The sequence below is a fragment of the Triturus cristatus genome, chromosome 1_2, assembly GCF_964204655.1.
Source record: "Triturus cristatus chromosome 1_2, aTriCri1.1, whole genome shotgun sequence".
In the NCBI taxonomy this organism is placed as follows: domain Eukaryota; kingdom Metazoa; phylum Chordata; class Amphibia; order Caudata; family Salamandridae; genus Triturus; species Triturus cristatus.
Genome location: NC_140580.1, coordinates 76815091 through 76829424, shown reverse-complemented (window position 1 = coordinate 76829424; position 14334 = coordinate 76815091). Strand labels below are relative to the sequence as shown.

General features: G+C 47.5%; 1 protein-coding gene across 1 annotated transcript in view; it reads left to right on the top strand.

The window, feature by feature from the left end:
• The window catches only part of CUZD1 (CUB and zona pellucida like domains 1), a 147997-nt gene that overhangs the window by 68107 nt on the left and 65556 nt on the right, over positions 1-14334 (top strand). The window contains exons 3-4 of the mRNA XM_085601868.1: positions 6046-6260; positions 10127-10277. Of these exons, the coding sequence (XP_085457994.1) occupies positions 6046-6260; positions 10127-10277 (366 nt within the window). The remainder of the gene's footprint in view (positions 1-6045; positions 6261-10126; positions 10278-14334) is intronic.

The following is a 14334-nucleotide window of genomic DNA, read 5'->3' as shown; positions in this document are numbered from 1 at the left end:
AGAAAAGATATGGAAGTGCGAGTACATGAATATGTTAAAGCTCCTGCATCGTGAGCTGACAGCGAAGGAGGGGTCCAAGGAAGAGGAGCTGGAGTTGGCCAGGAGGCCGAGGGTGCCCCTGAACATTGAGAATTGGTCAGCGGGTTTCTTGATACTCGCCAACGTGTACTGTGAAAAGTACCCTGACAGGTCCGTCACGCTGTTTAAATACATGGACGTGATCAGGCGGGCGCAGGTCACGTACGGGGGTTACGCGTGGTCGCACTACTACAAAGAGTTTCGAGTGCGGCTGGCCTGGGACCCAGAGGCGAAATGGGGGGAAATCGATTCGGATTTATGCCAGCAGACCATGGGAGGGGCTAAGTTCGGAAAAACGATTTACACGGCCAGCGGGCTACCTCTCGCGCCTCGCCCCTTTCCAACCCGTCCCAACCGCGGGGGGTGGGGCAAGGAGGTAACACTGCCGGAAACACAGTGGGAGTGTGCTGGGATTTCAACAAGGGCACTTGCACGAGGCAATATTGTAAGTTCCGGCACGAATGCTCCAAGTGCGCCGGGCAACACCCAGTGGTGCAATGCTGGGGGACAGGAGGCGGTGTTCAGGGTCAGCAGTCCGTACCGGCGGGGCAGCAGCCGGGGGGGGTAGAGGGGGAAGGGGTGGACAGGGGCATCTGGGAAAAGGCTCATACGCCAATTAAGCAGGACCGGCTGGAAACCTTCTTGGCATCTTATCCACGGACCGAAGACGCGGGGTTGCTACGGCAAGGTTTTCGGGAGGGTTTCCGGCTGGGGTATGAGGGTCCGAGGGCCGCCAGGTGGGCCGAGAATTTGAAATCCGCGAAGATGCACGGGACGGTGGTGCGGGACAAGTTGGGCAAGGAAGTCTGGGGAAGGGCAGGTGGCGGGCCCTTTCAGGAGATCCCTATTCAGGACTTGATTATCTCCCCTATCGGAGTGGTGCTGAAGAAGGAACCCTGACAATATCGGCTGACATAGCATCTGTCGTAGCCGGAGGGGGCATTGGTCAATGATTTCATAACGGCTGAGCTGTCGTCGGTATGGTACTCCTCCGTGGATGTGGCGCGGCTGGTCGCGGCGGTGGGGACGGGCGCCCTCATGGACAAATGCGATATCAAGTCAGCTTTTCGGTTGCTCCCGGTACACCCGGAGGACTACCAACTGTTGGGCATACAGTTCGAGGGGTCCATCTTCGTGGACAAAGCTTTGCGCGTTGTTTGAGCACTTCAGTACCTTCTTGCAGTGGGTTTTTCCATGGCACACAGGCAAATAGACGGTGACGCACTACCTGGATGACTTTTTCCTGGTGGGATTGCCCGGTTCGGCGGACTGCCAGCAGTAGCTGGACAGTTTTACAGAGCTCATGGGCTACCTGGGTGGGCCCCTGGCAGCCAGAGAAAACGCAGGGTCCCAGCACGGTGCTGTCATTTCTGGGTATTGAGCTGGATTTGGTAGTAATGGAGGCCCGCTTGCCAGAAGATAAGAAGGTGCACATGCTGCTGTTGATCGACACCCTGTTGGCAAAAACGAAGGTGACGGTACGGGAGGTCCAGGTTCTCTTAGAGCATTTGAACTTCGCGTGCCGGGTGGTGCGGGCAGGGCGAACCTTTTGCAGACGACTGGGCTTGTGCCTGTCCGGTTTTACACTACCACACCATCATATGCGCTTGTCGGCGGGTACGAAGGAAGACCTGCACATGTGGCGGGCGTTCTTGGAACACTTTAATGGTATCCCCATGGCCCCCTCCGAAGAGTGGGAATGGGACGTGACCATCTCCTCAGATGCGGCGGGGGCGGGAGGTTTTGGACTGTACTGGCAAGGGAGGTGGTGCGCGGAGGAATAGCCGCCACAGTGGAAGAACGGGGGGAGGAGTATTGCATTTTTTTAACTGTTCCCACTGGTGGTGGCAGTGACCGTGTGGGCACAGGATTTGGCGCACAAGAAGGTGATTTTCAAGGTGGATAATATGTTGGTGGTACACGTCGTGAACAGGCAGCCGGCCAGGGACTCGCAGGTGCTCAAGTTATTGAGGGTTTTTGTGCTGCAATGTGTGGAACATTGTATTTTGTTTCAAGCCCGGCATGTACCGGGGGTGGACAAGGACATTGCGGATGCTTTGTCTCGTTCACAGTGGCAGAGGTTCCATGGGCTAGCCACGGAGGCGGACGAATGCAAGACGCCGGTGCCAGCAGGGATGTGGTCAGTAGGAGAGAAAGGGTTGTGCAACTGGTAAGAGGGTCAGTGGCCACTTCTACTTGGAGGGCATACGAGCAGGCTTGGCGGGATTTCCTGGACAGTGGCACGACGCGGCATGACAGCCCCTGTGTGAGGGGCGAACAGGTAGTCCAATTCATTCTGGCCATGATGGACAAAGGAATGTCCAAAGTGACGATAGCGGGCAAGCTGTCAGCCATAACTTTTATGGGGAAACTTTGGTGGGGCTATGCGCCGTCGGCAGGTGAATTGGGCGCGCGCTTAATGGAAGGATGGGCATGGGAAAAGGGCACCAACGCACAGCAGCGCCGGCCAATAACGGCGGGTATTCTAGTCTGCTTGATACGGCTCATGCCGCAGATATGCTGCACCAGGGAGGAATCAATTCAGTTTTCCACATTAATGTGGTGGGTGTATTTCGGGGCTTTTCGGGTGTCTGAGCTCCTTTGGGCAAGGGGGAAGCAGGGGTTACAGTGGAGGGCAGTGGACCTGCGGGTCAGGGAGGTGGCGATTCTCTTGCGGCGCTCGAAAACAGACCAACGGGGAGTGGGGAAGTGGGTTGTCATGGGACCCGTGGCGAATCGGTCGGTGTGCCCCGTGGTATGGGGTAAGACCTTGGCGGCAAGGGTGGGTATCGATGCTGGAGAAGTTTTCCGCTGGGAAGACGGCAGCGGGGTGTTGGCTTCACAACTACTATGGGTTTTGCGGCACACCCTTCAAGGCATGGATGAGAACCCCAGACAGTTTGGGACGCACTCATTTTGCATAGGTGCGGCAACAGATGCAGCGAGGAAGGGGTGGGGAGGGAAGACCTTATGCGCCTGGGGCGATGGAAATCAGACTGTTATAAAACATATATTAGGATGCAGGGCTCTGGGGAGGAGGAGGCATGAATCTACTTCCATGTTTCTCACGTATGTGTCTTTTCAGGTGAGGTGGCGTGGCCGGCCGCTGAAGGTTTGTCCATCCTCATCATAGGACATTCTTTCGTGAAACGAGCGGAACGTTACGAATGAGACAAGAACAGAAGTTTAAATTTAGAACTGGATCCTAGGTTGTTTCTTTGTACTTGGCAGGGGAAAGGGGGCATGATGTGGCACGAGTTGTTGCCGGCATTGAACAGGTCAGTTAGGGGTGGAATATGCCCGGATGTGTTGATCATTGATTTGGGTGAGAATGATCTGGTACAATGCAAGGGTTTGGCTTTGTTGAAACAGATAAAGCGTGATTTGTTGAAGATTCAGCGGCAGTGGTCGGGTTGTCATGTCATATGGTCTGAATTCATATCCAGGAGATGTTGGAGGGGGGCGGAGCAGCCGGCGGCCGGCGGCCATAGCTATGGCGCGTCGGAAGATTAATAGGGATATGAGAATTTTTTGCGACAAGGAAGGTTTCGGAAGGATGGAACATCCAGAGCTGCGTTATGCGGCAGTGTATTTCTTATGGGAAGAAGGGGTTCATCTGTCCCGCTATGGTATGGAATTGAACGAAGTGCAGATTAAAGAGGCTTTGGACAGGTAGGTAGGCGTATGCAGATACCCGAAGCGACAGGAGCCCTAGTCTGGGGGGGTCGAAAAGTCGGAGCAGACTTTTCGAGTGGCATTTTCCTAGGTCATTTTTGGTACAACGGTGTACAGTTACAGTTTATTGGTTGGGAAGGTCAATCCGGGAGCAGTCAGGCAGGGGAAAGAACATAGGAAGCTTACGTAGTTAGATAGGTGAAGAAAGGTTAGGAAATTGCAAGTTGTTGGGTTATAATTGTTGCAGGGGGGAACATTTTTAGGGGAGGGGGTGGGGGGTAAAGTAGAAGGACAATATTTAGTGAGGTTTTAGTTTTGTACGGCACAGGCCAGGGGAATTTTGGATGTAAGGTGCACCTGTTTCCAATAAAGCGGCCTTTATCACACCAACAAGCTAGTCTGTGGTCTGTGCTGCACCCCTTTTGGCCCAATAGGGCTTTGGGGGGGGGGCAGTGGACCAGCGGGAGGCCTGCCCCTCCCCCTCCCGGGGGGTTTTGGACCAGGGGGCAGCCAGAGCCCAGTGGGCTGGTTGGGCTCCCCGGGCTATTTTTGGGCTGCTGGGGTTGGGCTACTTTTGGACTGGGTGGCTATATAGCCGGCCATTTTAGGTCACGGGCCACCATTTTGGTGGCTTGTGACACGACAGCCTGCTGGGAGGGTTTTGGTAGAGTTAGCTTTTCACACCCTCCCTTCCTACGGAAATGGGGGTGGTTTTACGGAAACTATGAAAGGGTTTTTTGGGAGTCTGTTGAGTCTATACCCTCATTATTTAGGTAGTTTTCTTGGGATCAGGTGCATCGGGGGGAAGTTTGTAATGGGGTTGTCGCTGGAAGCAGGTGCTGGTGTGGCTCACAATGGTTTCGATGGGGGCGTTTTCCTAGGTCATTTTTGGTACAACGGTGTAGAGTTACAGTTAATTGGTTGGGAAGGTCACTCCGGGAGCAGGCAGGAAGGGGAAGGAGCATAGGAAGTTTACGTAGTTAGATATGTGAAGAAAAGTTAGGAAATTGCAAGTTGTGGGGTTATAATTGTTGCAGGGGGAACATTTTTTGGGGGGTAAAGTAGAAGGACAATATTTAGTGAGGTTTTAGTTTTGTACGGCACAGGTTAAGGGAATTTTGGATGTAAGGTGCACCTGTTTCCAATAAAGCGGCCTTTTTCACACCAACAAGCTAGTCTGTGGTCTGTGCTGCACCCCTTTTGGCCCAAAGATCGTGTGTTATCGTACACTAAAATCCTTCAAATCGATGTCCCTCCTTTACCTTGTCAATTTTGATAGACTGCGTTTTAGCATGTTTTTACTACAGATTGGCAACTGAACCATAATGTATTTATACTGTACAACTTGCTAATGTATTTACGAGTGCTTTTGCTGTCTTTTTAACCTGATGTGTTTTATGGGCTGCGCACGAAATAAACAATGTATTGTTACATGTAAAATGGCCCTTTATAAACCATATCTACAGTCCAATATGTCTAGCCCAACCCGAGCCCAAAAAGCCCAAATGTTGCCTGGACTGACCCATTGCCCAAATTAACCAGGGGGCACATCTTCCTTCGGTCGTCTGCCCCCCCCCCAAGGCACATTTTACATGGGTGCTGATTGGTGCTCTATTATGCATTAACGAAAATAGGTAATCTCCATCCAGACCTTAGATGTAGGGGACTTTACATTAAGGAAACGACAACATGACTTGTCGTAAGCATTATCTTTATTTATGCAAAGTTTTTCACCAAATCAAACATCCATAGCTGTACGACTTTCCGTTTACCATAGTTACAATGTTGTTCTCTGTATGACTGTGTTTGGGGTCATTTGTTGTTATGATGTGGCGCACGCTCCCGGCTGTGTTGCGCTCTATAAAATAGTAACATGAATAAATACATATTCCCACTATGTTTAGCGTATAGGCTCCTTCCATGCTCACTTATAGGATAATTCAACATGGCGCAGAGGACACAGCCATTTCAACGTTTGTTTAATTGTAAGGGACATTTGCAAACTAATAGCTTTCCTGTACACATAACTGGGGATGGGGTAAAGAGTTGAAGGTCTACTGCCAGCATGCAACGATCCAGTGCATAAGTATGTGCCGGGATGTGGCTATTCTGGAATATTATCATGGTGTTTTGGGAAAAAGTATTTATGCAGATACCTGGGAGGAGAAGGTGCGCCTGGCCTTTCTATATGCATCTCAGACTTTTACTTTTTCTGGTATTTCAATGTGTCCTCAGATGTCACTAATGTGGAAAATATCGGCAAACCCTAAAGACTTTGCTTTATGTTCCCAGGTTCAACCCTAACTCTGACTGCTCGCAGGAGTACATTGCCGTGTATGATGGGGACTCCGGCAACGCTCCTTCGCTGGGCGGGCTCTGTAAGGATTCACGCGCGTCCGCCATCTTTGAATCTTCCTCCAGCACATTGACCTTTCGCATACTTACCGACTCCGCTGAATTCGAACGAAGTTTCTTTGCTTTTTACTACTACTACTCCCCAGATGATGGTAAGTGCCTTGGTGAGGGACGTCCTGTGCTTACAAGAGCACCGTGGAAGTGCGGCAATGACCACTGTAAATTACAAACTCTTAATGAACGTTATTTGCTAGCGTTTCTGTTGGAATTCAATCACAGCACAATATTGCATTCTTACAGTGGACCTTCATTTGAAATGAATCATTTTTCCAATTGTCAACCTTGATAATATCTCAGCAACTATGTAGTAGTTAACGAGCTAAATCAGCACCTTGTGCACAACTCCCCCCAAAGAATTATTTTTGGGCACATGGTCCCATCTATTAAGCATTGACAAAGCCAATAGTTCTTACTTTTTACGCATGGATGCAGACAGCTTTAGCTATCTGGCGGAACTCATGCATCTACACAATAGACCAGACACCACACAAGCAGTGGTTATTTTGTGCCAGTGGGCCCGTCCCTGCTTATTTATGGGGTTCACTTCCTCCTGTGGACCCTGTCCGTAGGCCCATTTAAACATTTCATGAGCTATTTCTGCTATTCTGTTTTGTTCTTTGCACTAAAACTGGCAATGGCGATGTCAAGTTCTCGTACGGTTGCCATTTTGTCGAAAAATGACACTTTTATTGGGGCAGAACTGGGGACCTGTCCATCACTCACCTCATCCGGACCCCAGATAAGTTGCAGCCTCCTGGAATCCCTCATCAGGGTTGGGGATGGGCAGGCAATGTTTCCTGCATGCTATGCAACAAGTTGACCCACATAAAGCAATAAATGCACCATGTGTCATTGGCAAAACACAAGGTAAACTGCACAAGTTGACCCACATAAAGCAATAAATGCACCATGTGTCATTGGCAAAACACAAGGTAAACTGCACAAGTTGACCCACCTAAAGCAATAAATGCACCATGTTTCATTGGCAAATCACAAGGTAAACTGCACAAGTTGACCCACATAAAGCAATAAATGCACCATGTGTCATTGGCAAAACACAAGGTAAACTGCACAAGTTGACCCACATAAAGCAATAAATGCACCATGTGTCGTTGGCAAAACACAAGGTAAACTGCACCCCTTCTAATTAATCCAAGAATTTCTGGAAAAGTGCAGCCACGAACCCTTCTCCATGCTAAATGATCAATTAAAATGGAGATGAAATCAAAGGTTGAAACAAATATTGTCAGTCTATTATATTTCAGTTTGTGCTTCTTCCACAGAAAAGCAAACAGGTCAGGCTTACAACTGCAGATGAAAGTCAGACCTGGATTTGGTGATGCTGGATTTAAAGAACCATTGGCACTTACATTTGCTTGGCCTGCGGGTTTCGAGAAGCTGGAGTTAGCATGTTGGGGTTGCATACTGCTGGACATTAGGCTGTTACTGGAGGTCAAATGAGTCAAACACAAGTACTTAATGTACCTGGCTGTTGTCATTGCTACAGGTCTCACAGACTTTTATCAGTTCCCCATCAATGAAATGTATGCCTGGAATGAGGATGAAACTCATTTTAGAATCGTGTGTGCTATTAGTCAACCTTCAAACCTGGACACCAGTGCGTTTATTACATTTAGTTATAGATAAAGAACATATTTTGTTTGCGAAATGGATAGTAACCCACATTCAGTTTAGTGAACAGTAGAAAATAAGTGAAGTATTTTTCTTCTGTGCTACAAATGGAAACCTAAATTTGGGGAATCAAAAGCGCATCTTTACAGTGTGCCTTATAACTGAGCAACTCCAATAGTATGCCTAGCGAAGAAAATGTGAAAACACACCCACAGCAGAAAGATATTCCCCAATTTTAGCATAAAGATCACATCACCTGGAGGTGGTGGGTGTGAATTAGTTCTACAGGGTTCTGCAGCACTGTGTGAGTTGTAAAAAACGAACCTACACTGACATTAAGCATGAGTGAGGGGTGAATTATAATTGTTTTCCCACATTGACTAATATTCTACTAACACAGGCCATTATTAGAATACTTTATATATTGTTTGTTCATTTAAATCGCTTTAATGATAAAAACAAAAATGTACAGGATGCCAGCACAGCAAAGGCATAGGTGAGGGAGAGAAACACACGGAGAGAAACCTTTCAGTCCATAGATGAGTAGGTTGCTTGTGGTGGACCAGGTCTAATTTTGACATAAAGACAAATTTATTGCCTAGAAAATTGATAGAATGTCAATGGGTTGGGGAGAGACAGAGATAAGTCTGGAACCAGAGATGATAAGATTTCCCCTTCTGTATCAAGGAAGCCCTTTGTGATTCTTCCTTGGTGTGATGAGCTGTTCTTTCTACATGTACCAAGAAAGTCTTATCGATGCCCTGCTTCGTGGGAGCATTGGACAAGCCATTATCTCTGAGCTTAGTTTTTGGATATGGCCCATTAAGTTCCATCGTTGCGAGAAAGATGGACACTTCAGAGGCTTCCAGCTTGAAGTTCTACCTGTATCAATACATCGAGTATTACTGTTGTATATTTCATCGTGGTTGTGTCCGTCTCAAAAATGTCCCTTGAGTGTTAAATTATGCTGTGCTAAGATTATGCTTATGATTTGAATTAAAATCTCAGCCCAGTACTTGGCAAGTTTAAGACAAAAGAAAAGCATATGTTCAGTATTAGCATTGCTCTTGTAACAGCACCAGTAAAAGTCACTGTCTCAAAGACAATCATTGTAGAGTTTGCTAGGAGGCCACAAGACTTATGTGGCTTGAAGTAGCTTGATTGTGTGATCGAGGCTGATTTGGAGCATGCGCTGACTCTTTTTCAAACTAGTTTCAGGTTTTTTTTTCTTGGATCAGGAAAGGTAAGCAAATTCAGTCACTTGCATGGTAGGAGAAGACAAAGTGTTATTGTTGTTGGTACTATTGGTGTATTTATAAATGACTGAGGCTCTCAGTGCATTGAGTGGGTTCCACTCTTGAAAGATGGTACAGCCATAAGCCACCTTATGTGGTGTGCGCATTCTCAAGTGTGACAAGGAGCTCAAGAGCTGCAAGTCAGACAAAAAAACGACTTGAGCACATCACCAAAACAGTAATGGAAAGTCAATGACACATCTCCGAATGCCATAGGCTTGAATGGCATCCCATCCATCCAATGGCAAACTGTGGACACTACATGAGAGGTAATGGCTGAAGGCGGACGACGGAAAGCGAACACAGCCTATATACTTCTTAATGCCTTTTATGATGTATTGATGACATTAGATCTTGCAACAGACAACTAACGAAAACAATGACCATAGAGGAAACCAGCATCAGTTATCTGGCAAATTATCTGAAAGCAAAGAAAAAGGATGTACTTATAATTAGCATCGTAATATAAACACAGAAATGTGTTGCTGTTGTGTATTTTTTAAGGGACAAAAATATATTTTTTTAAATATAAGTGAAAGAAAAGAGCAGAAAAAACAGCAAGGTAGTATGGGGTTAAGGTAATTAATAAAATTTAATGCACACAAATCTAGTACCAAAGAGTCAGTTCCGTAGGCTGCAAGAACATTTTGTAAGATGCCATGATAATTCCATGAGGTTTGTAAAGTAGAACATGTCTTCTCTCCATCTACCAACCACCAACCACTCACAAGATTTCCCTTTCATAAGGATCTCGCTTTTGTCACATGACTACTCTTAATTCCCAAAGTTTTAAATGTTTGCATAATACAAGTCAATGATGTACACGTGATGCTGTCAAACAGTCTATAAACAAAGCATTGCTAACGTGAACAGATGACTGAATAGAACCTTGCGCCGGTCACTCTGCAGTACCTCTGTTCACACTGGCTTCACCCATGCCATCATTGCTGACATTTACACATTACCACTGTGACTCTTGCCCTCTGTTCGGCTTCTGGTATTGAATCCGTTCATTCCACTGACTCTTTCAGCCTCGCAGCAGTGCGGCGGAAAGTTGACCGAGCCATCGGGAACCTTCACCAGCCCAAACTACCCTGGCTTCCACCCAGACTTCACCTTTTGTGTCTGGAACATTGAAGTGAAACCCAAGAAAACGATCCATGTGGTGTTCAGCGAGATTTTGTGAGTAATGCTGTTCCTATGTTTTTCTTCCTATGGTCATTGAAAATAGCACAAAAATGTAACTTCAACAGAATTTCTATACAGTTAAGTTAAAGTTTGAATGTGAACCTTCTCTAATAGATATGATGACCCTTACTTCAAAAATCAAATGCTGGCTTAACCACACATTGCATGACTACTAGGATTTAGGGTTTCTCTCTTGTGATGTTAAAGGTATGATTGACGGTGTACAATTTGTCTAAGGCTAGAATGGAATACAGAGTAAAAGATTTCGCCTCATCACCAGCACGAGACCTGCAGCTCCATACTTAATTACCATAATTTTTATTTAAAATGACAACAAGGTATTGTTTATTCTATAAATTAGTGACACACCGATACAACTTTCATGAGAACCTGCAAGATACGTGAGGCAAAATGGCCACCGACTATCCGTAGGAAGCAGCAGCCCCTAGACCTGCTCCCGATAATTTCCTATAGAAGATACACTGATGTGATGGAATCTCAATTGGAAAGTTTGGAGAGTAAGGGGGAGTGAATTGAGTCAAAGAAACCGAGAGGGCATTGAAGAGAAGAGATGCTCTGGGAGCCAAACATCTTTACATCATGTCTGATGAAGAGATTGGGTAAGAAGCGGACTGTACGGAGCAAGCTGACGGCGTTGATAAAGCTGGTGGTCAACTGTGTCTCAGAATATCACCCAAGGGGCAGAAGTGACCTCAGTCGTGACATGGCCCCGAAAGTACAGAGGGCAGTGAAGGAGGTCGCAGGAAGACAAGAGGCGCCGGGGAGCGACTCTGATATGCCAGCCGCAAACCTAAGAGCCAAAAATCACCGGAAGGGACAGGCACGAAAAGAGGCTGCTAGACTGTGCGAGGAGGAGCGCTTGGCTGCAAGCGAGAGGCGAAGACAGGATCGAGAGGTCGAACACAGTAGGAGGAAGGTGCTGCCTGGAAAAGGAGCATCCAACAGAGTTACGAGTGGCGAGAGGCAGAAAGATAGCTCCTTTCGGCAATCGACATTATATGAATCTTTTACCTTGGTTCACCCGGAGCTAATTTTGGTAACTGCACCTGTTGACGGACTTGCAGAGGGAAAAGCTGCGGGAGAGACGCTGGCGGTAACTCTGGGGATGACGGCGGCTCAATTGGAGGCCCCAGCAGCGCCTGCGGAGATGAAAGCTGTGGAAGGGATCCCGGTGTCAGCAGCAGCAGCTGCTCCGTTACTGGCCTCAACAGAAGTTACAGAGCTAGTTGACATCGCTCCTCTTGTAGGAGGAGCAGGCGGGGGTGACGTGATCGACGCGCAAGCTGTCAGCGCGCAGTCAGACTTTGCGGAGATTCAAACACCGGCACCGACACCAATAGCAGCAGCGGATGACAGGGGAGTAGGAGAATCGCTCGGTGAGGCTGATTTGTTGGCTGCAACAAAATCTTCGGAGGTGGAAACAAATTTGCTGGAGGGTAGCCCCAGGCGGGGTGACAGGCAAATAGCTGGGAGCGCAGGAAGGAAAAAGGAGACGGAGACGGAGGGTTGGAAGGATGGTGCGCTTGCTACAATAAATAATCAGTCCCTTGGCTCTGGCTATGAGGAGAATGGGTCAACCCCTAAGAATCAAGATGCATCGCTTAACTCCCAAGAGAAGCAAAGGAAGGAGGATGGCGGTAAAAACGGTGGGAGTAGCGGCGCCATTGCCACTACACAGAAAGATGTTCAAGTTGTGAATAGATCTACAATTCATGATAATTTAATCAACTGGGATTGTGTGACTAACCAGTCACAGTCAGCAATTGGTGGCGCATTAGTCGTAAGGAGTAAATCCATAAGAGACACCCATGTTGGAAACAGAGGTATTAGAGATACTCAGTTGAGATCTACGGGCTCACCGAGCGACGATTGCTTTTACACAGGAGTTGATGAAAAGGATGGGGGGCTAGAGGACACGGGCTCCAGTACTGGTTCATCTACAGATTTCCCGGTGGAGAGCTACTCAGAGGAGTTAGACTCAGAGGCCTCAGAGATGTCAGAGGTGAAGGTGGGGAAAAATACTGCTTCAAGGAAGAATCATGCAGTGAAGTCAAAGGTGAATCCCAGCAGACCAAGGGGGGGGCCGCGAAGGAGAACAAAAAAGATGGGGTATCCACCACAAGGAGATATTGCAAAGAGGTTAGGGTGGGAGGCGTCAGCTACCTCACAATCGATCTTGGGGGGTGCCTCAGGCGGAAAACAGCTACACTCAATCCAGGAAAAAGCCGGAGGGCAACCTACTGGTCAAATGGAGGGGCACACGGATAAGTTTGATTTGTTACTCACAACTCTGAAACAGATCCAGGGAGAGGCTCGCTTGGAGAGCAAAAGGGCAAAACATGCGAATAAAAAAATTCAGACCTCGCTCCGCAAGGTCGATAAGCTATATGAGGAAGTATCTAGTAGACTTGAGGAAGTTGAAGAGAGAACTGGCAAAGTGGAGGAGGAGGTGGTGACGCTGCAAGAGTTTAGACAAAAGCAGGAGAAAACAGAATTGGATGTCCTCTGGAAGCTTGAAGATCTTGAGAACAGGCAGAGGCGTAATAACATAAGAATTCTTGGTGTGGAGGAAGGGAGGGAAGAGGGAGACATGCGGGCTTTTGTGGTGGAGTTGTTGAAAGGTGCGTTCCCGGAGATGGATAACTGGGATTGGGATAAGGAGGTGCAGCGCGCACATAGATTTCCGCTGGTTCAGAGGAAGAATATGTCAGGAGCCAAATCTAGAGCCATTTTAGTCTATGTGGGGAGCTACTTACTGAGGGAGGAGATAATCATGAAAGCCAAACCAATGAAGAAACGAACATATAAAGATATCTCCTTCTTTGCCCGCCCAGACTTTTGCCACAAAACAGTTGAGAGAAGATGGCAAATGAGGCAACTTATTACACCGTTTCAGAACATTGGGTGTGAAGCGTATTTAATGTTCCCATCACGTCTTAAAGTTATCGTTAACGGACAGACCATGGTGTTCTTCTCAGAAATTGTGGCACAGGAATATTTAATTTTTTTGAAGGAAGAGAAGGGGCGAAGGGGAGAAAGGGAACAAAACAGGCAAAGTGATCGAGTTGCAGCTATCAGGAACACAGAACGCCTGACATAGTATCATTCATAGTGACATAGCAATATCCCCAAAAAAGGGGGGGGGGAAAAAAAGAAAAAAGAAGTTAAGAGTAAAAAGAAATGAAATGAAACGAAAAGAGGGGAAATAGATTTGACTACAAAAAGTGGGGTTATCACATCAGTGTAGAATGATTTGAAGGCTTAAGATGCGTGGGCAGGTTGGGGGTGCTTCCCGGGAGGACCGGCTGTCACACATAGGTCGGGATCGACCTATTTGCCAGTAAGGGGGGGGGAGGGGAGAGTGGGTTGGGGCACTTGGGGGGGTACAAGGCACGGTGTGCATAGAACAGGTAGGGCTAAAGAGGCAAAAGAGGCAAAACAGGCAAGGAGGATATAAGGAGAGGGTAAGAAAGCTGTCAGGAGGTTCAAGTAACTGGAAAACGGCGAGTACATGCAAGCAGAGGGAGGCTAATCTAGGGGGGGAAGGTCAGAAACCAAAAAAGATAATTCAAGGAAGGAGAAAGGATGCGAGTAATGATATCTCTGGGTCCTCATGGGTGTTAGGTGTGTAACGTGGAACGTGTGTGGGCTAAATGATGCACAAAAAAGAATGAGAATCTCCATTGCCTTAAGGCAAATGAATGTTGATCTGGTTTTTATGCAGGAGACACATATAATGGACACGCAGGTGTACCTGTTGAATCAGCTGGGATTTTACTTATTAGTGAGCTCCAAACAGGGGGTGAAGAAGAGAGGGGTAGCTATCCTTGCTAGGAATAGGAATATTGCGGTAAAGAAGAAAGCGCAGGATCAGTGGGGCGGTGGGCTATGGTAGAGTGTCTCTTGGATGGGGTATGGACCACGGTTATATCTGTATATGGGTCCACGGAAGATGATCCGGAAATCTTTCAATTCTTAGATGTAGAATTGGCTACCTGGGCCCCGAGAGTTATTATAGCAGGGGATTTTA